The 25,095-nt window shown below is 45.5% G+C and overlaps 1 protein-coding gene across 3 annotated transcripts in view; it reads right to left on the reverse strand.

The window, feature by feature from the left end:
• The window catches only part of IL17RC (interleukin 17 receptor C), a 259,633-nt gene that overhangs the window by 169,111 nt on the left and 65,427 nt on the right, over window positions 1–25,095 (reverse strand). For all 3 annotated transcript variants that reach the window (XM_078661840.1, XM_078661839.1, XM_078661838.1), the window contains exon 2: window positions 5,748–5,769. In XM_078661840.1, coding sequence (XP_078517966.1) covers window positions 5,748–5,769 — 22 coding nt within the window. The remainder of the gene's footprint in view (window positions 1–5,747; window positions 5,770–25,095) is intronic.

Consider the following 25,095-nt stretch of genomic DNA (forward strand, 5'->3'; position numbering starts at 1 on the left):
TACTCTAAATGTCTTACGTTAGTTTTATCGCCCTTTCCAAACGCGTTGGGCGCCATGCAGTGTAGCTCCTATTTTCCCAATAGGCTCTGCGCATTGGAATAGTACCTACAGCAGTAAAGGCCTAGGCCAGACGTTAACTAGGTCTACTACTGTCGAAACTAGACTTAATTTTTGGGTTTGCCAGCTAAGCTCAGAGTTCGCTAGAAACTTTCTCAAATGTTCAAGGAAGGATTAACTCCCCTGATTAGACAAGAAGGGATTTAGTTTCCGACAACCATAGAACATGACAACTTTGCTCTCCCCTAATCAAGAGTCAATCTCAAGAGTCGTGTGAGCACAAGGCAATTATTTTACTTAGTCAGTACGTGCATTCTTAGTCTCACCAGAATGTAGAGAAAAGGAAGAGACGGGCGTGTTCAATAAAAGATGTTATTTATTGATCAGTCTCTTTTCTCGTACAAGAGAAATGGATCGATATTATTGCAATACTTATAGTTAAGTAAAGTGCATACATTAAAAGCAATAGTATAAAATAATACTGTAAAAACATTGATATGGTTTCTGAGCCATATGATGTTTAAAATGATTAAAATATATTTACATACACATATACATTTGACTAAACGTACTCAACTGGTGTTTCTAAATACGCCTACCCCGTGTACCTGACCTAAGTCTAATGCGTGGGCGGGAATAGAAAGTTACAGTTTAAGTTAAGTTTGTTTTTGCCAAGTGAATAACTAAAGAATTCTCTAGGAGGGGTTATTCAGTTCTGTACCTGGAATTTAGGATGAATGAGGAATGGTATCTCTTTCTCTGCTCTCGATATTCCAGGCTGCCTGCGAGGGCTGCCCAGAAGCGCCGGTGCTGGGTCTCTCGGCTTGAGATAGCAGCGCGTCTCTCAGCGCGTCAGGAAGGCGGGGCTGCTGCCTGCGGGGTCTGCTTCTGCTCTCGGCTTCGGCAAGTATGGCTGCTCCGTCTTGTCACCACGCGTGTGTTTGCATAGGGCAAGGTCGGCAATATTTATACCTTAAAGGTGCCGAGATTGACGTAAGGATGGACATAGGTACGTCAATAAAGATGTCATACGACTTGCTCGTTAGCACATTCTTTTGCAAAAGTTCTCTGTGAAATCAAAACAATGGCCGCACGGATTTTCCAGGTTGTCATAGGTTTGATTTGTTATGAGAACGTCGTATGCCTTATCAGGGGCTGGAGGAATGTCGCTTGTCTAATTAGATCTCAAGCGTTATGACCTAATCAGATAACACGTTCCTGTGCCGTAGTGTGACTGCGTCAGATAACGGTATCTGCATCATGGGGGATTTCTTGCCTCATGGGCTGACTGTTAGTTAACTAGCTAGGTAGTTTAACCAGAATAGGGTCAGGAATAGGGGGATCGATTCAGAACCTATAGAAATACACGACACCACCTCCCACCAAGCTTTGCTCAAGAAATTGGGCTTTAAAAGATATAAACAATGATGTATAAGCCATTCCTCATGTACAATACCTCGCTCATCCAGATGGTCACATCTAGATTTGGACTCATCCTCATGAACTAAGGCATACCCCAAGAATCATTCCTCTCTCCAGTAAGCATGGGCGGAATTTGCGAATTCGCGATACGCGAATTCGCGTGAATTTGTAATTGCGATTCGCAAAATCCGCAAGCTTGCGTAATTATTTTTTTTTGCGAGTTCGCGAGATTTTTTTACCAGTTTGGTAACGTGAACTTGCGCATGCGGTCGTAACGGTCGCGAACATGTTGTTTCCACTTAGCCAGCCTGCTCGTGATGCCTTTTTCCTGTTTCGGGTCACAATGACGTGTTCGCATTCGCAAGTTCCTGTTTTGGATCGCAATGACATGTTCGCGATCGCGGCGTCGCTTGGCCAGCTAACAAAATCTCGCAGCGCAAGCGAACAGGGAGGAAAACTCAGCAGCGAATGCAGAATCAAGGTAAGTCAATGCGGCGCGCGCAAGATTGTATTTTTGAAGCACGAACAAGAAAAAAAAATCCGCCAACTTGCGAATTGCAAATTTTTGGGCAATTTTGCGCGATTCGCGGATCGCGAAATTGCCAAAATTTTGCAAATTCCGCGAGCGGAACGCATTTTATGCCCATACTTACTCTCCAGTAGCAATTAGCCTCTACAAAGAGCCCCTCAGAGCCCTTCTGGCCAGCAATGACATAAATATACATCAATACAATCAGACGGCACACAACCTTTCCTGAAAACGCCATCTCCACAAGTAATTGACCAGTTAAACAACTGCATCACCACCATCCAAGCGAAGGCCATGTAGCAGAGATACTTGTATCTCAATTCTTAGTAAAGTCATCAAACAGGTCTCTCCACTGCTCGTATGGACCTTTGACCATCGACTTGGAGCCGAAGAAAGGGGCTATTATCAGCAACACATTTCAACTGCAGCGAAACCCATGTGGCTCCTTAGAAACTACTTAGAGGTTGATCTCTCAACCATGAGGGACTTAGTAGCAAATGATTCAGTTACAATTCAATCAAATAGCAACAATCCAGTACATATATTGTTAGAGCATACACATTAAAATGATTATGCAATCGAAATTTGCTATATTATGAGGAAAAAGATGCAAAATATAACCATGCAGAGCAAGCAAAATATATGGTAGGAAGGTTCCATTAAGAAGCCTCGCTAATCTAAACACCGCATCAAAAGTGGTCATCAAGGGATTTCAGAAGAAGAAGGTGTCAGCAACAGTTGAGCCAAGTTAAGGTTTAGGGGAAAAGTATGAGCGCTCAAGCACGAAGCTTCACACTCTGAGCAGGAGAATCAGCGAGAAAGGTCTATTCTCAGAGAAGACAGAACAGCATCTGCTAAACTAGTTTATGGTAAGCATAATACACGAAAGAAAGTTTTGGAAGCCTCTTCATATCAGTTTCCACCAAACGGACCAATCAGGAGGTGTTGTTCTCTGGGAGCAGGTAAGCACAGGACAAAGAAACACACATCTGCACTGAGTTAAAGTTAGCAACAGCCTAGTCTGCCTGGTACAGGAGGATGCCGGCCACCACTACGGTCTTGGTGTTCACAGACAAGTTACAATTACTTGCTAACTATCTACCAGTTCCAGTACAATCCCAATTGGCCTTTTCTAGTCAACGCGAAGCTTGATAAGGCACCTGCAGAGGGGAAAAGAACATGAAACTTCCAGCGCATGCCATAAATAAACAACTTGTGTAACTTGGGTCTGGTTACAAGTTAGGCCAACTTTACATCAACATGGCTTCCAAGCAAGTACAGTTAGTATGAGTAAATGCATTAATTACATTTCAGCTGTATACGGGTGATTATTACTAGGTGAATACAGTAGGCCTCGGTGGTAAATTCCGTTCCGCTCGCAGAATTTGGGTAATTTTCCGTTCCGCGTAGAACGCAGGATTGCCAAAAATTATGTGATCCACGGCTTTGCAGAATTTTTTGCTTGTTCGTGCTTTCAAAATGCGTGTTCGTGAGATATTTCTCCCCAAGCACGCAAACGGCTTTCGCGAACAGAAAAAAAACATCGCGATCGGGCAGAACAAGCAATTCCGCGTGTTTGCAGAACTTTTGCATGCTCGCTGAGATTTTTTACCGTTGCACGGAGCTTTGGCTAGAGCAACAACGCAAATTCTGCCCACCCCTAGAATACAGTCACTTACTACATTTGATTAATAGAAATGCGCACGGATCAATATGTTAGGAACATAGTGAATATAATTTGCATATAAATGGGTGGAGCACTAAATTACACTGCAACAATGTTTAAAGCTTACACAACCTCAAACCTACAAAAACAAAATCTTCCTCTTTGACCATAAGCCAAAAAACAATAAATTAAAGACGAGCTCTCATGAATGACTCTAAAGGAATTTGGAACACAACTATCCAACTCTACAAAGTTACGTGTCGTTCACATTGACACCTCCCTGGATTCCGCTGCCCTCCAACGATGAAAACAGCATGGCGCCCACCAAAGGGGCTTCAGAAAGTAAAGTCCAGCCGTTCAGAAAGGACGACAATTATAGCACAAGCTTTGATCCTTTGGTGAACCCTAATGGAAGTAACATCCTGCTAACAGGAATGCTGGAATCCCACCTAAGATGCATCCTCCAAGCAGCCACCCACATGAGCAAGGGTCTTCACGCGCTTAACCGGGTCACCCGCTCTGACAGATCTCCACCGGATCCCCTCTCCACCTGCATTTCCTTCAGGTGAGCAGCATCCTTCACAAAACCCTATATACAGCCTCTAAGATCATAATCTCTGGCGGTACCCTGCCTCCTGAAATCAGACTGATCCCCTCAACTGCATCTTTCAAAAAAGAAGTGAAATACTACTTATGAACAAATGTCTGCTCTAGGTCCCACAATCGGACTCTTGATGTACACTCATGACTATTACTAGATTGTTGGGCTTTGTTTATTGTCGCTTCGACTTGTTCTAGGGATGTTACTTTCCTCAATTTGTGAACTTACAATGTCTGTACCTCTGTTGATTATGTTTTTGTTTTCTTACTTCCGATCACTTATAAAGCACTCTGATACCCTTACACGTTATGTTCGTGCTACATAAAACATTAATAAATTAAAAAATAAATAAAATACCTGCAGCTCCCAGAGCTGCAACATCATGGGTCTGGAAACCAGGAGTTGCGAGAAGGAGAAAAACAGACAGCAAGAGTTCTCCAGGAATGTCCCAAAAATACGGACAAGATCTCAGTCCAGACCCAACAAACCCAAGCCACTACAAGCGAATGAAGGCACTTTTCCTCACACACTATCATACTGCAAGATAACAACCTAACTTCCAACACTCCCACTCCCAAGTCATCCAAACACCCATACTCATGTGTGCCCCAATCTTTTTATGGGCTCCATCTTGTAACGCCTCCATTTTTGTGTACAGCGCTCCACTACCTTGTAGCTAGGGTCATGCTCTATACATCCAGAATAAATAATCACACCAAAAGGAAGGGAAATGCAACAGGAATGAAGGGAGAGAGGAATGGTGAAGGGAAATCAGATATGTTGGGAGGGTGGAGAAGGTATAGAAGGATAGGAGGGGTGGAGGGAATGTCTGAATGGGAGGAAACACACTGAAGGGAATGAGGGAGGAGGGACTGGAGGGTGGGAAGGGGTGAAGAAGAGCAAGAATGTAGGGTGGAAGGAATAGAGAGAAACTGGAAGAGGAGCATACAGAAGAGTGGGAAAAGGGATGAAAGGGAGAGACAAAGGAAAGAAGAAATGAGTAAAGGTAAGGGGGAAGGAATAGAGAGGAACCGAAAGAGGAGTAGAAGAAAGAGTGGGAAAAGGGATACAGGGGCCACAAAGGAAAGAAGAAAGGAGTGCAGGTAGGGTGGGAGGAAGGTGGGGGCCCAGGAAGAATGAAGGAAGGAAGGGACAGGCGAACGAGGAGAGGCACCGAGACGGAGAAGAAGCATGGAAGGATGGAAGAGTTGAGGGGAGAGGAAAGATGGAGAGAAAGCAGGGAGGTGGGTATAGGTGAGAGAGGGAGGAAGCAAAGTATCAAGGAAAAGACAGAGAAGGAAGGAGCGAAAGAACGTACTAAGGCAGGAGAGAAAGAAAGGAGTAGATGGAAAAGCAGGAACAGAGGAAAGATAGAAGAAACGTGTGGCACCAAACATTGAAAAGATGAAGGAAGAGAACACATCAGAGAATACTTTAGCAGCATTAAAAGTCTTCTGGACATGTATACTTACACATCTTCTCACACAGAAGGCCCTGCAGAAGAGAGAAAGAAGAAAAGATGAGTTAATATTCATTCTCTGAACACGTGGGAGGTCAGTGTGAGCAGCATCATTCCTACAGCTCAAGAAGAAGAATTCGTGCGACATAAAACATCCATAAATAAAAAATAAATAAAACTACCTGCAGCTCCCAGAGCAGAAACATCAAACATCTGGAAACCAGGAGAAGTGAGAAGGAGAAAAGCAGACAGGAAGAGTTCTCCTGGACTGTCCCAAAAATACTGAACAAGATCTCTGTCCAGACCTAACAAACCCAAGCCACTACAAGCGAATGAAGGCACTTTTCCTCACACACTATCATACTGCAAGATAACATCTTAACTTACAACTCTCCCACTTCCAAGCCCTCCAAATTCCCATACTCACTTGGGCCCCAATCTTTTTATGGGCTCCATCTAGTAACCCCCCCCCATTTTTTTGTACAGTGCTCCACTACCTTGTAGCTAGTGTCATGCTCTATATATCTAGAATAAATAATCACACCAAAAGAAAGGGAAATGCAACATCAAGATGAAAAGGTTGGAACTGAGAATAGCGAAATGTCGACCCTGCAGGAAACGTGCAACAGCAACATATGCAAAACACCCCGAAAAGGATCCTGGGAAGGGGGCGTTGGGGCCTCACTGAGAGAGACAGCAGGGATCATGGTGCAAACGTCAGAAGCACCTCTCTTTCCAGCCCACCTGGGATCGTGCACAACAGCTATGCTGCCTGTTTCACAGAGATACTCCTGTGGGCGGGGCCAGAAACCACTATTGATATATTTTAAAGCATTCGAAACATCAGGTCTTGCCGACCGCTGAGCTGTCGATCCAGACCTAAAACCGACATTAGAGGTTACTTTAGGATTCCATGATTTTATAAAGAGGCTCTGCCTACAACCTCGCACAAGGTAGGGGGTACTTTATCTCATATATTATAGCTGCCTACTGCATGCATGTCACGTGGGCCCTTACACAGCCCACCCTCCTCCTCTGATTCTAAGAGTGCGGCTCTTGCACTGTGTTTATCTCTTTGGTAAATGTCTCTGACAGCTCAAGGGGTCTCTCCACTGTGTCTGTGTTTAGATAACTCTGTAACTTCTCAAGGGAAAGACGGAAGTGGGCGGTTCGTTCTCCGTGGACACACTCAGGACGTGCGGGAATTTTTTCCCATCGACCTCTTAAAATCTAGTGACGATGTTAAATTCAAAAATGTTTTATTCTCAATTGTTTACTGTAATAGTAGCATGCTGGGACACAAAGAAATGTCCTAATAAAGGAAGTAATAAACACAGACCCGAGTATTGCTTTTATTGAAAAAATAAACATAAATACATGAAATATAAAAAGGGGCCCCTTGGACCTGGTGATGGGGTGAGATGCAGATAGACTCGCCCTGACCAATGAGGATTCAAGGGGGTCTCATCTCGGTCGGTGCTGCAGGATAGAAAGTTGGACTGGCGAGACCCTGAGTCCAAGGCCGGGCTGGGAACCAGACGCCGCCCTGACAAGAATATCCAAGACACCCCCACCCTTTCCACTCTCTTCTAAGTTTTTTCTTAAAAGAGAAATCTTATAGATTTCACTGCGTCACTTCTATGACCCTGTCTTGCGTCAGAACACCCACCCCTGCATACATTATACCTGGCGTAGGAAAAATGTAGCGCAGGGGTTTACAAAGTGACACATCTACCTAGATGCGTAATTCTGTAAATATGGTGCAACAAGGCACACTTTTTACGCTGCTGCTGGTGCGTCACAAAAAGTGACGCTCCGACGCCCCGGCGGCGTAAAAGTGACGCACAGCCTCATAAATGAATCTAATGAACCGCTAACCCCGCCCCTTTCTTCATTCTGTACCCTCCCCGCTCCCGCCTCCCAGCTGCTCCGCCCCCCCTCGCACTTGGCCATATATGGCGACCGTGCGACGCAGGTGAGTGTGTCCTAGTTGGGACACCCCCCGCGCCGCACGGCCACCAGCTGCTGCGAGTGCCTACCTGCCTCTCTGCTCTGACTGCCGCCGCGTGACCACGCCCCCTGCTTCGAGCGGCGTGGTCTGGGCTCGCTTCCTGCATTCTACCACTGTTTTGTTCTAATTGTCTTTTGTCTTTTGTTCCAAATTGTATTTTGTATTTTGTTCCCCCTATTGCCTGTTTGCCTGTTATAGCTTGTTGCCCCCGTCTCATCCCTCCCCGCTCCCCGCTTCCTGCCACCGCCGCTAACCCCGCCCCTTTCTTCATTCTGTACCCTCCCCGCTCCCGCCTCCCAGCTGCTCCGCCCCCCCCTCGCACTTCGCCATATATGGCGACCGTGCGAACGCGCAGCGGTCACGCGCAGCGGGCGCGCCGATTGTGCGCCGAAGGCGCGCCAAAGGTAAGCCCGTCTGCGCCCGTCCGCGCCTGGACCGCGCCCAGGGCCAGGACCCCTGGCCCTCGAGGACCCCTGCCCTCCCGCGTGACGTACACCGCCGCCTCCCTCAACGCACTCAACACCGGCCGAATCCCAGGATGCTACCGAGCCACCCCACGACGCACCCACGGACCCTTCAGCTGCCACGCCTGCAAGTTCACCTGCATCCGAACCTGCCCTGCATCAGCACCCGCCAAACCGAACACCAGCAGCAACCACCTCAAGTGCATCCTGCTCAACACCCGCTCCGTCCACAGGCACGCCACCGAACTCTGGAACCTCCTCGACACCACAGCCCCTGACGTTGCCTTCCTCACGGAGACCTGGATGAACGCCTCTTCAGCACCCGACATCGCCATCGCCATCCCAGAGGGATACAAGATCACCAGGAGGGACCGCCCCGCCAACCAGATGGGAGGAGGCATCGCCGTCATCCACAAGGACACCATCCGCATCACGACCTACACCGACGACACCCTGACAACCGCCGAACACCTGCACTTCCAGATCCACACCGACCCGAAGACCACTCTCAGAGGCACCCTGATCTACAGACCCCCGGGACCACGCACGCATTTCAGCGAGGACATCGCCGACTTCATCAGCCCGCACGCCCTCCCCTCCGCTGACTACATCCTCCTGGGGGACCTCAACTTCCACCTGGAAAACAACAGCGACCGCAACACCATCACCCTGCTCGACAACCTCGCCAACCTCGGACTCAAGCAACTGGTGTTCACCCCCACCCACCTCGCCGGACACACACTCGACGCCATCTTCTCATCCAGCAAAGACATCGCCTTCAGCCACGCCACAGGACTCCACTGGACGGACCACAGCTGCGTCCACTTCACCTTTAAAAGAACGACGATCCACCACCACCAGCCAAAGGTTGCCCGAAGAAGCTGGAACAAGATCACAGCCGACCAGCTCGCCGCTTCCCTGAGCCAGCACCCTCCTGCCGGCTCAGCGAACCCCAGCCAGGCCGCCGACAACCTCACGAAGTGGATCAGCAAATGCGCGGACGAACTCGCCCCACTGAGGACCCCGCCCAGCAGACCCGGCAGCAAGAAGGCCCCATGGTTCACCGACGAACTCAAGAGCTCCAAGAAGAACTGCCGAGCCCTCGAGAAAGTCTGGAGAAGGGAACCAACACCGGACAACCTGACCACCCTCAAGCATGCCACCTGGAAGCACCACCAACTGATCCGCGCCGCCAAGAAAACTGCATTCAAAGACCGGCTGGACAACAACGCACACAACTGCAAGGAACTCTTCAACATCGTGAAAGAGCTCTCCAACCCCAACGCCGGAAACAACGACATCACCCCATCGCAAGACCTCTGCAACTCCCTCGCCTCCTACTTCCACAACAAGATCGCGGACATACACAACAGCTTCAGCATCCAACCGACGCACGCCACGACCACAGCAACGCCGCCCACCACCACCATCCGCGCCTGGACTCAGATCAGCACCGAAGACACCGTCCGCATGATGAACTCCGTCCACTCCGGATCCCCGACCGACCCCTGCCCTCACCACGTCTTCAACAAGGCCGACGCTGTCATCGCACCCCACCTGCGGGACATTATCAACACCTCCTTCGACACCGCCACCTTCCCCGAGAGCTGGAAGCACGCCGAACTCAGCGCTCTACTCAAGAAACCTACAGCGGACCCCATCGAACTCAAGAATTACCGCCCCATCTCGCTCCTCCCGTTCCCAGCCAAAGTCATCGAGAAGACCGTCAACAAACAGCTGGCCGCCTTCCTCGAGACGAACGGATCCCTCAACCCCTCACAGTCTGGCTTCCGAGCCAACCACAGCACCGAGACCGCCCTCATCGCCGCCACCGACGACATCCGAGCCCTGATGGACAACGGAGAAACAGCGGCCCTCATCCTCCTAGACCTCTCTGCGGCATTCGACACTGTCTGCCACCGCACCCTAGTGCAGCGCCTCAGCAACGTCGGACTCCAGGAGAAGGCACTGGAATGGATAATCTCCTTCCTCGACGGAAGAACACAGAGAGTCCGCCTACCACCGTACAAGTCAGAGGCCACCGAAGTCATCTGCGGCGTCCCTCAAGGATCCTCACTGAGCCCCACCCTCTTCAACGTCTACATGAGCCCCCTCGCGGCCATCGCACGCCAACACAACCTCAACATAATCTCCTACGCCGACGACACCCAGCTGATCCTCTCCCTGACCAACGACCCCGCCGCCGCCAGAGCCAACCTGCACGAAGGGATGAAAGATGTAGCCGAGTGGATGACGACCAGCCGTCTGAAACTGAACTCAGACAAGACGGAGGTCCTCATCCTGGGCTCCTCGCCCTCCGCCTGGGACGACGCCTGGTGGCCCCCCGCCCTGGGCACCGCACCCAAACCGACGGACCAGGCACGCAACCTGGGCTTCATCCTGGACTCCTCCCTCTCCATGACCAGACAAGTCAACGCCGTCTCCTCGTCGTGCTTCAACATCCTGCGCATGCTACGGAAGATCTTCTGGTGGATCCCCACGGAGACCAGGAAGACCGTCACCCAGGCCCTCGTCACCAGCCGACTCGACTACGGCAACACCCTCTACGCCGGAACCACCGCCAAGCTCCAGAAGAGACTCCAGCGGATCCAGAACGCCTCAGCCAGACTCATCCTCGACATCCCACGAAACAGCCACATCTCCGGACACCTGAGAGACCTCCATTGGCTCCCCGTCAACAAAAGAATCACCTTCCGTCTCCTCACCCACGCACACAAAGCCCTACACGATCTAGGCCCGAGCTACCTCAACAACCGAATCAACTTCTACGCTCCCAAACGCCACCTCCGATCAGCCAGCCACGCCCTCGCCGCCGTCCCACGCATCCGAAGAGCGACAACAGGAGGAAGGTCCTTCTCCTACCTGGCCGCCAAGACCTGGAACTCCCTCCCGGCCGACCTGCGCTTGACCCAGGACCACCTCTCCTTCAGGAAGAAGCTCAAGACCTGGCTGTTCGAGCAGTAACGGCACGCCCCCCCCCCCCCAAGCGCCTTGAGACCCTACGGGTGAGTAGTGCGCTCTATAAATGTCTGTGATTGATTGATTGATAAATGAGGCCCCTACAACGGAACGCCCCCCCCACTGCGTGGAAACACCAACATGAAACCTGACGCAGGTTTCATGTGGCGCAGGGCCTTACACCGTGACGCATCTCCATAGATGTGTCACGATGTAAATAGGTCGTAATGTGGCACAGGGTTTACACCGCCGCTGCGTCACATAAGTGACGCAACGGCGGTGCAAAAGTACTGCAAGTCCGACATAAATCTGCCCCCCAGTATTCATGTTTCTCTATCAACTGAAGTAACCTTTGAAGTTATGTGGTAGCGGAAGACCAAATTATGTGGCATTATTACCAAGGTTATGCACCAAGGAAAGGCAAATTATTGTTATAAAAAGTAAAACACATGTTGTGGTATAGTATACACCAAAGGACATTTTGCAGCACGTTTTTTTGACATTATTAATGTATTATCTAACTACTTGGACACTTACAACTGATACAAGACGGACCCCATCTCCATAGAAAATTTATAGCATTCTGATGCAAGAAATCAACAGACATACCGAGCTGCGCTGCCTTCGGGTCAGGTTCAAGGTTTAGAAATATCATGTATACACTAGGCCTGGGTGGTAAATTCCGTTCCGCCCGCGGAATTTGGGTAATTTCGCATTTCGCGGAGAACACGGAAGTGCCAAACATTCCGGGATCCGCAGCTTCGCTGAATTTTTTGCTCGTTCGCGCTTTCAAAATGCGTATCCACGAGATATTTCTCCCCGAGCACGCAAACAGCGTTCACGAACAGGAAAAAAACATTGCGAACGGGCGGAACAAGCAATTCCGTGTGTTCGTGGAACTTTTGCGTGCTCGCTGAGATTTTTTACCATTCCGCTGAGCTTTGCGTAGCACAACTACGCAAATTACGCCCACCCCTAATACACACATATTCATCAGATCTTGTGTGCAGGGTCAATTCACTACAGCATCAGACTCCATTGTGTTAACAGTTTTCATGCTCAAAAGGTAAATCGTTTCTATCAAACATGCAAAGTTGCTCTCAGCAGAAAACCAACTTGCTTGTACGATAGTTACATGGAGAGCTTTGACCCCGGGGTCTGCGCATCACAGCTATGTCTTAAAACTTGTCTTCGATGCTACAATGCATGCACAACCATGGTAAAGATGGGCAACGCCACATCTGTGTTGCGTCATCATAACTGTGGGCATTTCTTATTCAGATGTTTTGTGTGGGATGACTGTGTGAGGTTAAGTCACCCATTTCCGGTTCAGATGTTTTCTGTGGGATGACCGTGTGAGGTTAAGTCACCAGTTGCTCACTTCCTTACTGTAAACTAGTTTCTCTTTCTTTTAGGGACGAAGGAATCTATTCACAGAACTAACTTAAGACAAAATCCTAAACTTACTACTATTGGTATTCACAGAAGTTAGAATTTTGTCTTAAGTTGACAGACTTAAGACAAAATCCTAACTTCTGTGAATGCCAAAAGTAGTAAGTTTAGGATTTTGTCTTAAGTTAGTTCTGTGAATCGGGACCCATAGTATTCGGTGGAATTCACCCATTCATTGATGTTGTACACTTTATGATTGGTGTGTAATGAATGGGCAGGGTTTAGACACCCGTTGCTGCCGTACACGCAGGGGCAGATTTACAAGCCCCATGCATCACTTTTACGCTGTCATTGCGTCACTTTGGTGACGCAACGGCGGCGTCAAAAATGCGGCAAATTTACAACGTGACGCATCTAGGGAGATGCATCACGTTGTAAAGCCCTGCGGTACATTATACCTGCGTCAGGTATAATGTATGCAGGGGTCGTCCCCACGCAGGAAAGCCTCGTAAAAGTGACGCAGTGAATTCAACAAGATTTCACTGCGTGACTTTTAGGACCCCATTGCGTCAAAACCTTACGCCTGCTTGAAGCAGACGGAAGGAGTGTATTGGATATAGGCCGCAACACGCATTGATGAAGTTGCGTCGTGCTTGCGACACAACAGCAATGCGTGACTTTTCCACCAACAGATGCGTTAGAATTTGTCGCATCTGTCAATTCTTGCACCATAGTGCGCCGTATTGTAAATACATCGCATCTATGGTGGCGCAAGGGTTTTTCACTCAGGCATAGGGAAACTGATGCATCTATATAGATGCGTCAGTTTCTTGTAAATCTGCCCCGCAATGTTTTGAGAGTAGGAGTACTGTTAGGGCGTACGTCAACCACTGTTTGCTGGACTGGTGATGCTTTGTGCTTGGAATGACTGTGAGGGTGTAAGTCACCCGCTGCTGGCTTTACTTGGATGTTTTGTTGTGAGATGACTGTGAAGGTGTAAGTCACCGGGGGTTTTATTCATGAGTGTGAGAGTTATTTGGTGGTTGATTGAGTTCGATACAGCTTTGATGGTGGGTGGGTTATTGATTGTGTTTATGTTTTGATATGTGTTATTGTCTGCCGCACCACTTATGTGTTGGTTTTTCTCTGTGTGCTGCCTTTCATGCTAGTCTGGCCAACTGGTGTGTTTCGTGACTGTAGGGTTTGGTATGAGATGTGGGGCGCGGTTGAGTGCGTAGTTTTCTTCTTATGTTTTGCAAAGGTAGGAGATGTGGGTTACATCTTTTATGTAGTGCATTTACATGCGTGGTCTTTTATCATCTTTACCTCTAATATGTTTCCATGCATGTTTCTTCTGCTTCTTTATGCAGTTGTGAGAATGTCCATCTGCTATTTGCATTATTATTTAGGGCCATATGTATCAAGATACCCATTTGCAATTCTCAAATAGCGATTTTTAAGAAATCGCTATTTGAGAATTGCAAATGGGTATGTATGTACAAAATTTTTTTTTTTTGCGATTCCTTAGAATTCCTTCATTGCGATTAGCAAATTGCGAATCACAATTATGGAATACTTTTACATTCATTTCTATGGGCCAGGAGGCCCATAAGAATGAATGGGAAGTTATTCTCAATTTGCGATTTGCAATTTGCTAATCGCAAATTGAGAATAATTTCAAGGGTACAGGGGTGTCCAAAGGACACCCTGTTGCACCCCTGAAATATGCATGGGTGCACATGTGGCGCACATACATGCCCTAAGGGCATGTATGTGCGTCACATGGCACTTTGAAAAATGCAAAAATGTGAATTTTTCAAGGAATTCGCCACTTACCACCAACTAGAAGTTGGTGGTAATTTGCGATTCCTTAAGGGCATTTTGCTAATTTATTTTGCTACATACATTGCATTTAAGGAATCGCAGAATTTGCGATTCCTTAAATGCAATTGCAAAATAAGGAATCGCAAATTTTGCGATTCCTTATTTTGCACCAGTTTTGCTTCATACATTCCATTTATTAAATTCGCATTCGCAAAGGCTGAAATTCTGCGAATTTCGGCCTTTGTGATTGCGAATTTGCATGATACATATGGCCCTAAGTCTTTTATTTATTGCTTTTACAAACATGGGGCCCGATTCACAAAACTAATTTAGGACAAAATCCTAAACTTACTACTTTTGGTATTCACAGAAGTTAGGATTTTGTCTTAAGTTTGTCTTAAGACAGACTTAAGACAGACTTAAGTTAGGATTTTGTCTTAAGTTTGTCTTAAGTCTGTCTTAAGTCTGTCTTAAGACAAATTTAAGACAAACTTAAGACAAAATCCTAACTTCTGTGAATACCAAAAGTAGTAAGTTTAGGATTTTGTCTTAAGTTAGTTCTGTGAATCGGCCCCATGGTCTCTTATGTATATGCGATTTCTTATCGTCCTTACATCTAAATTTGTGTTCATGCATGCTTCTTTTCCCTCTTTATGCAATTGCAAGACTTTTATCTGGTAGTCATAATGTTGTTCTTGTGTTCTGTAAAAAGGGGAGATGTGTCATACCTGCGGCTCAGCCACTAGGAGTGTGCTGTGTGACATGTTGGTGCCTGCGCGTGTCGGTTGGTTGGAGTGCTGGCAGACCTGGTGGGGCTCAGCATTGACACTTACAGTAGAGCTTATCTTTGAAGATTATTATTGCAACCGATATTACTTATAAATAAGGCTCCCTGTTTTCCATTTTTACTGATTTTTACAGATAAATACAGACAGAACCCCATTTATTTTCTTCTTTGTATTTATTTTTAAATGTAGATAAAAATGGAAATTGGGTGCTTTTGAGTGATTTTAAATACATTTTGCCATGACTGCCAGGCCAATAACTGTGTAGATTGGTAAGGAGGTTAAAAAAGAAAGGAATTTTAGTAAAAAGGCTTAAACTGCAGTAGGTATTCACAAGGCTGATACTGAAAGGTGCATATTTTCATATGTAATGTTAAAATGTTATGTTAAAAATTCTTGTAAAGCGCACTTACACCCAACGGTTTCATGGCGCTAGTGGCAAAATATAGACAAAACAGAAAGAAGTGCAGGCAACGAGAGAGAAAAGAGGAGAAGGGAGAAGAGAATACCTAATCATGTGCTTTACGGAACAGATAGGTTTTCAGAAGAGATCTGAAATGGGCGTAAGAAGTAGTAAGTCTGAACTCTAGAGGGAGCGCGTTCCAGAAGGAGGGAGCAAGGAATGAAAATCTGAGCCCTCCATACTTCTTGCGCTTAAAAATGGGTGTTGTGAGCAGGGCGAGATGGGTGGACCGGAGTTTGCGCGATGGAGAGTAATGATGGAGGAGAGAGGAGATGAAGGCTGGGCCAAGGCCGGCCAAGCCTTTAAAAATTATACAGCCTAGTTTAAATTCACAGCGCTTGGCTACCGGGAGCCAGTGAAGGGTTTTGAGCAAGGGTCGGACATGGTGGTGCCTGGGCTGATGGAAGATCAGTCTTGCAGCCTGGTTCTGTACCAGCTGCAGACGATTCAACTGATAGGCAGGGATACCGACATAAAGGGAATTGGCATAATCTATCCTGGAGATTACGAGAGCCAGGAGTGCCAAGGTGAGGGCCTCCGTAGTCAGGAAGCGAGATATCTTCCGGACCTTACGTAGATGGAAGAAACCGGAGGAGACCACGGCATTAATATGAGACTTCATTGAGAGGTCCTTGCAAATGGTGACTCCGAGGCTTTTAGCAGAGTCAACAGGGCGGGGAGGAAGGCCCAGGTATGGGGGCCAAAAGTTGGAGTTCCAGGGGTTGGAGACACCCCCGATCAAGACCAACTCGGTCTTGTCGGGGTTAAGCTTCAAATGGTTTCCCCCCATCCAGTCGCTAATAAAACACAGGGTGGATTGAAAATTGTAAATAGATTGGACCGAGGAGTCCATATAGGTGCATAAAAGTGCATTGATTTATCTTCTGCGAGTGTTCATATCACTGAAACCTGGCAGGCATTCAAGCCTGACTGCACATTTACTGGTTAAATAAATGTGGACATATACCAGTTTCAGCTTTCCTTTTTTCACTAAACCCATAATAAATATGGATAAATACAGTTAAAGTTGACAAAAAATAAAAATGGATAAATACAGACGGAAATGACGAAAAATAAATACCATAAACCAAGAGCCCTACATATAATCAATCATCAGAAGGCGCTTACTCATTTCGGTGTTCACAGAAGGCACTTACTCATTTTGGTATTCACAGAAGGCACTTACTCATTTCGGTATTCACTGAAGGCACTTACTCATTTTGGTATTCACAGAAGGCACTTACTCATTTCGGTATTGACGGAAGTTAGGAGTCCTAACTTTAGGACTCCTAAATGCCTTCTGTGAATACCGAAAGTCTTAAAGCTAGGATTTTTCTCAGTTTAGGAGTCCTAAAGTTAGGAGTTCTAACTTTACTACTCCTAAACTGAGAAAAATCCTAACTTTAAGACTTTCGGTATTCACAGAAGACATTTAGGACTCCTAACTTCTGTGAATACCAAAATGAGTAAATGCCTTCTGTGAATACCAAAATGAGTAAGCGCCTTCTATGAATACCGAAATGAGTACGCGCCTTCTGTGAATACCGAAATGAGTAAGTGCCTTCTGTGAATACTAAAATGAGTAAGTGCCTCCTGTGAATACTAAAATGAGTAAGTGCCTTCTGTGAATATTAAAATGAGTAAGTGCCTCCTGTGAATACCAAAATGAGTAAGTGCCTTCTGTGAATACTAAAATGAGTAAGTGCCTTCTGTGAATACTAAAATGAGTAAGTGCCTCCTGTGAATACTAAAATGAGTAAGTGCCTTCTGTGAATATTAAAATGAGTAAGTGCCTCCTGTGAATACCAAAATGAGTAAGTGCCTTCTGTGAATACTAAAATGAGTAAGTGCCTAATGTGAATACTAAAATGAGTAAGTGCCTCCTGTGAATACCAAAATGAGTAAGTGCCTTCTGTGAATACTAAAATGAGTAAGTGCCTTCTGTGAATATTAAAATGAGTAAGTGCCTCCTGTGAATACCAAAATGAGTAAGTGCCTTCTGTGAATACTAAAATGAGTAAGTGCCTAATGTGAATACTAAAATGAGTAAGTGCCTTCTGTGAATACTAAAATGTGTAAGTGCCTTCTGTGAATACCAAAATGAGTAAGTGCCTTCTGTGAACACCAAAATGAGTAAGTGCCTAATGTGAATACTAAAATGAGTAAGTGCCTTCTGTGAATACCTAAATGAGTAAGTGCCTCCTGTGAATACCAAAATGAGTAAGTGCCTTCTGTGAATACCAAAATGGTAGTAAGTTTAGGATTTTGTCTTAAGTTAGTTCTGTGATTCGGGCCCTTTGCCTGTGTAACACAGTTACAAACGAGGAAGTAGCCTACTATAGGTAGGGTTGGCCACACAGGAAGTGCAGCCTGCTCATTGGGAGTGAATTGTACAACAACGTTTGGAGGAAAGATCTGCAAAGTGAAATCTGACCAAGCAGGTGAAAGTTTGCAAAGGTTACAAACGTTGGAACTTCATGAAGTCGGAAAGTTTGCCTCCATAGCAGTTAAAAATTAATACTCTAAGCCCTGGAGGGCTGCCAGCTTGTGTCCTGAGACAGGCAAAGAAGCCTGCAATATTTTAAGCAAAGTCACCAAACAGGTTTCCCCATCGAAGAGGGAAGTGCACCTGGAATTTCACAAAAGGAAAATTGGGAAATGTATTATCTGAACTTCTTGTTTTAATACAGAGGGAGTTCTGTGTTTGCATATTGTGGCGTCAGAGCTCGGGTCAGCGGTGGAAGGCATATATTTATACAGAGTTCATTCATATAAATACGGTGAACATTTGCACTAGGATAGTGCAAACCAAGGGGCATATTATCAAGGGCCGGTGTTAAATTATTATTATATTATGATTATATTCCCATAGAAGCCCATGTTAACACAAGAACATGGGCTTCTATGGGAATTAATAAGGGGGTATTATCAAGCCCATTATCGACGTTTTATCTGCAGTTTCCTGTCGATAAAACGGCGATAATTTTAACACCGGTCCTTGATAATATGCTCCCAAGTTCTCAGCACATGACCACTAGTTATTTCCTCAACTCAAAAGTACAACCTTTAAAGATGAAAGTCTAAGTTGGCCCTGCCAGGCGTAATCTGTAGACACCCTACAGATCCCAGGTGCAGCTAAATACACTCTGGGAGTTTGGTTGCATTGAACCAACTGCATCACAAGCCCCAGAACATTCTATTTGTAGTAAGTTCAGGTTTTGAAATATGGTGTCGCCAATGACAGAATCCTCCAGTGTATTAGCCTATATGTACAGCCAATTCAAGGATTTGCAGATCAAACCACTTTGCATTCTGGTACTTGTAGTTCTGCATTCTGATCAAGCAAAGTCAACGATTACAACATTGAGTAATTAGAACTATAAAAAAGTTAAAATGGCTTGAGTGTCTCACTCTTGACAAGGGTGAACTTAAAATCTCTGGGAGTGTAATGTCAGAAAGGTAGCTAAATCCATGTACAAACATTACTGCTCCTGGCATTCCCTCCTATATGGAAAACGTACAGTAAACTACACACTGCTATTCCACCAGACCATGTTTGTTGTATAAGCCACAAAAGTATGAAACCCCCATATTTTTTCTGAAAAATATAACAGGATAAAAGGTATAAAACTTTGCAAAATAAATGAAAAGTTAAGGAGTCGTCTACAAACCATGGATTAACCTGGGATAACCAAAGATCTACAAACACCTTAATGTATGGATAAAAGCCGTTCCGTCTCTGAAGGACAAGGAGAGCATCAACTTAACGGAAACAATCATGAATTGTACCGCCCTGAAGAAGGCCTACCAGCACCATCTCTGAGGCCAAATCTTTTGTCGAAACCTCATCATTGCAATCAACACTATTTGAGCTTCAAAGTAGTATTAGGAACAATAATAATAATAATAATCATAATCATATTAATAATAAAGCAGACTCAAAAGGAAGTGTTAATTAAAAGCCCACTGCGTTCCTCAGTACTAAATGTGCTAGGAATGTCTATGTTTGCCCAAAAGGCTTACTTTACACGCCCACCTACTCTCAGCGAGGCATTTCAGACACAGATAAACCTCAACATTTATAAGAATACAGTAACATATATATGTATTACTCTTTGATCCATATATGATATCTAAGGCACTCATCACTTTTGCATGGATTATGGGCCAGAGGTTGGGGTTTGGGACAGGCGTCATAATTCAATGCAAGTCTTGGCTCCTGATTGGATGGGAACCTTTGACGAAATCATTATGACTACCAGAAAGTCATCTTGTCTACCAGATGTAGCGTAGATGGGAGGGCCTTGGGATTGTGGGCAGCTCGCACATGGACCTGAAATGGAAGTGGTGGTAGGCAATCCTAGCAACACAGGTTGTGTGATTGGCTGAGTGCCCTTACACCTTTGTGTACTGACTGGCAGCCTGGAATACCACTTTACAGATCTTTGAGGAGGGCCTGGCCTTTTTATAAAGATGGCTTGTAAGTTGTGTTGGGAAGAGACTTGGGCACCGGGTATCGTACGAAGGGCCTGAGGATATAGACAGACGGATGTCTAGCTGTGAGTAGTCGCCTTTCCTGGTTAGGTCGAGCCTGGGCAGCGTATGTGCTGCTCTACAAGGCATGCTGTATTTGAGTATGGACTTGAAGCTCCGCCCACTCTCCGCCCATATTTTTCATTGGCGTGTGTCATTGCCCTTTGTAAAGGATTGCTTCTGATTCGTTAATTGGCTTGTTAGTCCCTCCTTAGTACCACCTTGTCTTCATTTGTAACCTCCCATGAGGACTGGCCCTTTTACTTCGGTTGTTACTCAGTATGTCGTATTTAGTCTGTGAGCGCTACTTTCTTTCATGAGTTTCTCCTACTGCAGGCACGACGTGCTTTCCTTACATTCAGCGAGCCATGCGCACTTTCTCTTTCCAAGCTGCCCGGGACAATGGCGACCGCTTCTTTGAAATGTAATAGGTCTTGCATTTACAAGAGTTTGAGCTATTGGCATTTTAAATGACAATGCCTTTTATTCATGTGTTAATTATCAAAACAGATAAATAAAAGGCATTGTCATGCCAGTAGCTTAAACTCTCGTAAATGAGAGACCTATTACACTGCAAATGCTTGTTTTTCTTAGCATTCAGGTAATGAGGGTTAGTATGTGTAATAGGAAAAGTAAAACTCCTACCACAATAAATCCTCAAACCAAAGAACTGGATCAACTACTCACACTTCATGTGAGACAAAGTGCACTCCCTGGTCTGGAAAAATAACGAGGAAAATAGCGTTTTACCACAGAAACTCCCACAAACAACATCCTAGCTGGGGTGAAGTTTTAGTTCCAAATCTAGGTAAAAATAAATAAATAAATAGAAAGGCAAAAAGAATGCACTAAAAGAATCTGTGCTTCTCATTGGTACAATTTCTCAAAACAATAGCAAAATTGAAAGTGAAAATAAATGAAGTCCATATAAAAAGAAGTTAATCTAATATGGGGTAAAAACATTTAATATGTATTTAAAAAAGGGAATTAAATACTATTAATCTAGATTAAAAGATATTGAGATAGTAATAGAAATGCAACTGCAATTTGGGAGTAAATTAAAGAGCATTGTTAGAAAAAGTTTCTTGTATAATTTTGGTCTAAACAAATAGAACTTTTTTCTAAAAAGTAATAAAATAATTTGCAAATAAACAAAACCTTATTTATAAAGTAATAAAAATAATTATTGGGCAATTCAAAATTGAAACCCATTGACCTTTAAAATAATAAATAAAAAATTCACTTTATGGAATTTCTCCCTTTTGGTGGTGCATTGTAAATAAGCCTTTTTTGTTCCCACTGCAATGATAAATTCCAGTATGATAAAAGATGAATCAAGTGATCCAATTAGATCCCAATGGAAGCGTGAGCACATCTGAGAGGTGACGGCGCGGAAGCCACAGACCAGGGGTGTAGAACAAAGGTCCCGGAGAGCTGGATTCGTGCGAGAGATTGAGGATGTCACCTACTCCATCTAAGATAAATTTACTTATAATGAATCATAATAAAGCTCATGCACAAATTCAATCATAATACTGAAATTTCAAGAAGGATTCTTATATTGGATACCCCTGCCATGGGTCAATATGTGCTCCTCTGGTCCCAATAAACGGGGACCCAGGAAAGCGACTGTGAGGCTAAAGCCCGGAGACCAACTTGTTCTAAAGCAATTTGAGTGGATGCAAGAGCCCACCCAGAGATGATAGTGACGCAGGCCATGGACTAATCTAGCCCATTGGCCTCTGAGAGCAAATATGTTTGGGTTTGTACTCACAATCAGTGTGTGCGTAAGAGAGCAATATGGTCTGGACCTTTGCCCGTGAGATATCGCATGAATCACGCCTTCATCGGGCTCTAAAAATAACGCAAGGAATAAACATCGCCTCGAATCACTGGGGACACTCCCTTCAGGCTGGCTTTCCCATCGTTGTCACAACAATCACATGGGATGGTTTTTTATCAGCCCGGAGACACCTGGGAGGTCAGTGTCACCTGAAGACTTGTGGGCGACTCGACTTCTGCGTTCTCAATGTGTGGAACAGAGGAATCCAAGTGCATCAAAGGAAGAGAACTAACAAAGTTGTATCTTACACACTTGGGAACTTGCAACTAGGAAACAGGGAGCTGGGATTTGTACATTTTGTAACCCTTCTTCCTCTTTATGTTACATTACTTGAACCCCGGGCGTGGTGTGCGTAGCAGGGCTACGTGGAGGTCCACGGAGTTAAAAACAAATTCCGTGGAACTCCGCTACGCCACCGCCCATTATAAAAAGTAATTAAACATTATTAAAAAATACATTTAAAACCACTTCCCTGGCATGCGGCATCCCCGGGCTTCCCTCCTCCTTTTCTTCGCCGTCTCGCTAATCCTTATGTGAAATGTGCATACCAGGGAAGTGGCCAACACCGCTCCGCTGCGGAGTGTGTGGAGATTTGCCTCTTCTTCGTTCTCCGCGGAACGCGGAGAAGGCAAATCTCCGCACTCTCCGCGGGCGGAACGGAGGTCTCCTTCCGGATATTTAAAAATAAAAGTTTTCAATATAATTTTTAATACAGTGATGCAAACAACAAAATTGCTCCTAACTATTACACTTTTTTGTGCTTTCCTTCTAATGTCCTCTCTTAATAAAAGTTTCTCATACTCACACAATACTACCAAAGCTACCTTTGACTCCTGACTAAACCACGTCAGGAAGTTGGTAAGAAGAGGGGCTGTGGAGCTGGTAATGTGGTTTGTTGCATTACAGCGCTTAGAAGCCATAGAAATCCATCATGAACCCTACAAATACTTAGTGCTGACACCAATGAGGTCATTTCAGATGCTGCAGTGATTTTAGCAATAATGTCACAGAACATGTTATAAGTGTCACAATATGTGAGGTCATAAGCAGTGCAATTTAAAGTTATCTTGGGCACAAGTTATAGTTGCTGGAGATAATTATAACTGGTGAATTTCAGTGGTTTTGTTCTTTTAAAACAGTATGTTTTAACCAACATTTGCATCTAAATATAACGTCCCTGAGGCCCACATGCATCAAGCATTTTTGTAGTCGCAAACGGTGCGATTCCTTAAAATCGGCCGTTTGCGAATGCAAAAGTGCTTTTTGGGATGCATGAAGCAATTTTAGAATTCGTAATATTTTTGCGAGTTCTAAAATTGCGGGTGCTTTTAAGAAGTCGCAGATGTGCGACTTCTTAAAAGCAATGCATCATTACTTTGACAAGTTGAAATTCGCAATTAGGGTGCCAAATTTACCGAGTGGTTGAACCACTCGGTAAATTTGGAAAAAGTGTTTAAAATGGTGAAAAAGTATTTTTTTCAACATTCATGTTTAACACACACATGTCCTTAGGACATGTGTGTGTGAAACATGATGCGAAAAATACATTTCAGGGGTGCATGGGGGGGTCCTTTGGACCCCCCCCTGCACCCATGAAATTTTCTAAGTGCCACTCGCAATTCCCATTGACTCCTATGGGCCTTTTGGCCCATAGGAATCTATAATTGCGAAAATTAACTTGAGAATTCGGTATTCATTTGGGATTCGGTAAAAATTGCGATTTTTACCGAATCACAAATGAATACCGAAAATAATGATGCATAGCATTTTGCACTTCTTAATTTGCGATTCCTTATTTTTCGCAAATTAGGAAGTGCAAAATGTCACATTGATGCATGTGGGCCTTTGACCTTTATTTTTTCAGTAAATTGTCTATGTTTTTTTTACGTAAAGCAAGGTGTCCATTGCCGTGCACAGCACCGGGTGGACTAAGGCGCAAAACCCCCATGGCTTACTATATGATGTTACAATATAAAGGGTGTCATTTTAAGTAAGGCAGACCTACTGAGTTTGTCAAACGGCCAGAACGTCAATATTTAAAAAGTGGGCCTATTTTAATTATGTCACAGAATTCAGAGCAATTTTGTGATGCAAAATTACTGAAAAATGACGCGATTACGCTCTTTTGTGTAATTTTGCATAAGTTTTATGCAAAAATGCTTCCTCAAGAGCACAGGAGCTGAGCACGAGCTGCTGCTGCTGTCCGCTATTCGTGCTCTGTTGCATTTAGCCTGATTTTCTCAGAGCAAATTACTTCCCCAGGCCCATTTGGATGCCAAGGTGAATTTTGCTCTAAGACAATAGCGCTAATTTCACACACACACACACACACGTGCACCCACACACACACACACATTAAGGGGTCCATTATGATGTCGGGTGGATTGCCTCCGCCAGGCAGGCGGTAGCCACCGCCGGCCTGGCGGAAGCAATCCGCCCGACACCTATGCCCGGATTCCCCCCGCCGTATTAGGATGGCGGGGGGAGCGCGGCGGACGGAAAGACCGTCCGCCGCTTTACCGCCGCGGTCGCCTTGCGACCGCGGCTGTAATGGAATAATATGGTGGCGGTGTCCAATGGACACCGCCAGCCATATTAACATACCCACATATAGGTGGCTTTCCGCGGCGGCAATGCCACCATGGATAGGCAGGCGGGGTTTGCAGCAGCCGCTCCCTGTGGGGCCCCCAGGCGATGCCGGTTTAGGGGGAGGACAGGGGGGGTACCTATGGTACCCCCCCACATTTGCATATGCAAAGCGGCAGGCACCGCGCGGTGCTTGCCGCATTGCACATGCAAATGCGTTCACGAGTGTTTAGCATTGTGGCGGGCGGTGCAGAGTGCACCATCCGCCACAATGCAAAACATGGAGGACGTGCCGGCCACAGTGGCGGGCACATCCTAATTCCTCCTACGGGACCCCCGCCCTTATGGCGGGCGGTCCCATTCTCCGTTAGGGTGGCGGGCGGACAAAGGCCATCCTAATGACCCCCTATGTCTCTGGCACATGCACTCTGACCTAATGGTATTGGGTTTTACAAATAAACTACCTTTTAAATCCATCTTG

This window comes from Lissotriton helveticus, chromosome 9, assembly GCF_964261635.1.
Source record: "Lissotriton helveticus chromosome 9, aLisHel1.1, whole genome shotgun sequence".
NCBI lineage: Eukaryota > Metazoa > Chordata > Amphibia > Caudata > Salamandridae > Lissotriton > Lissotriton helveticus.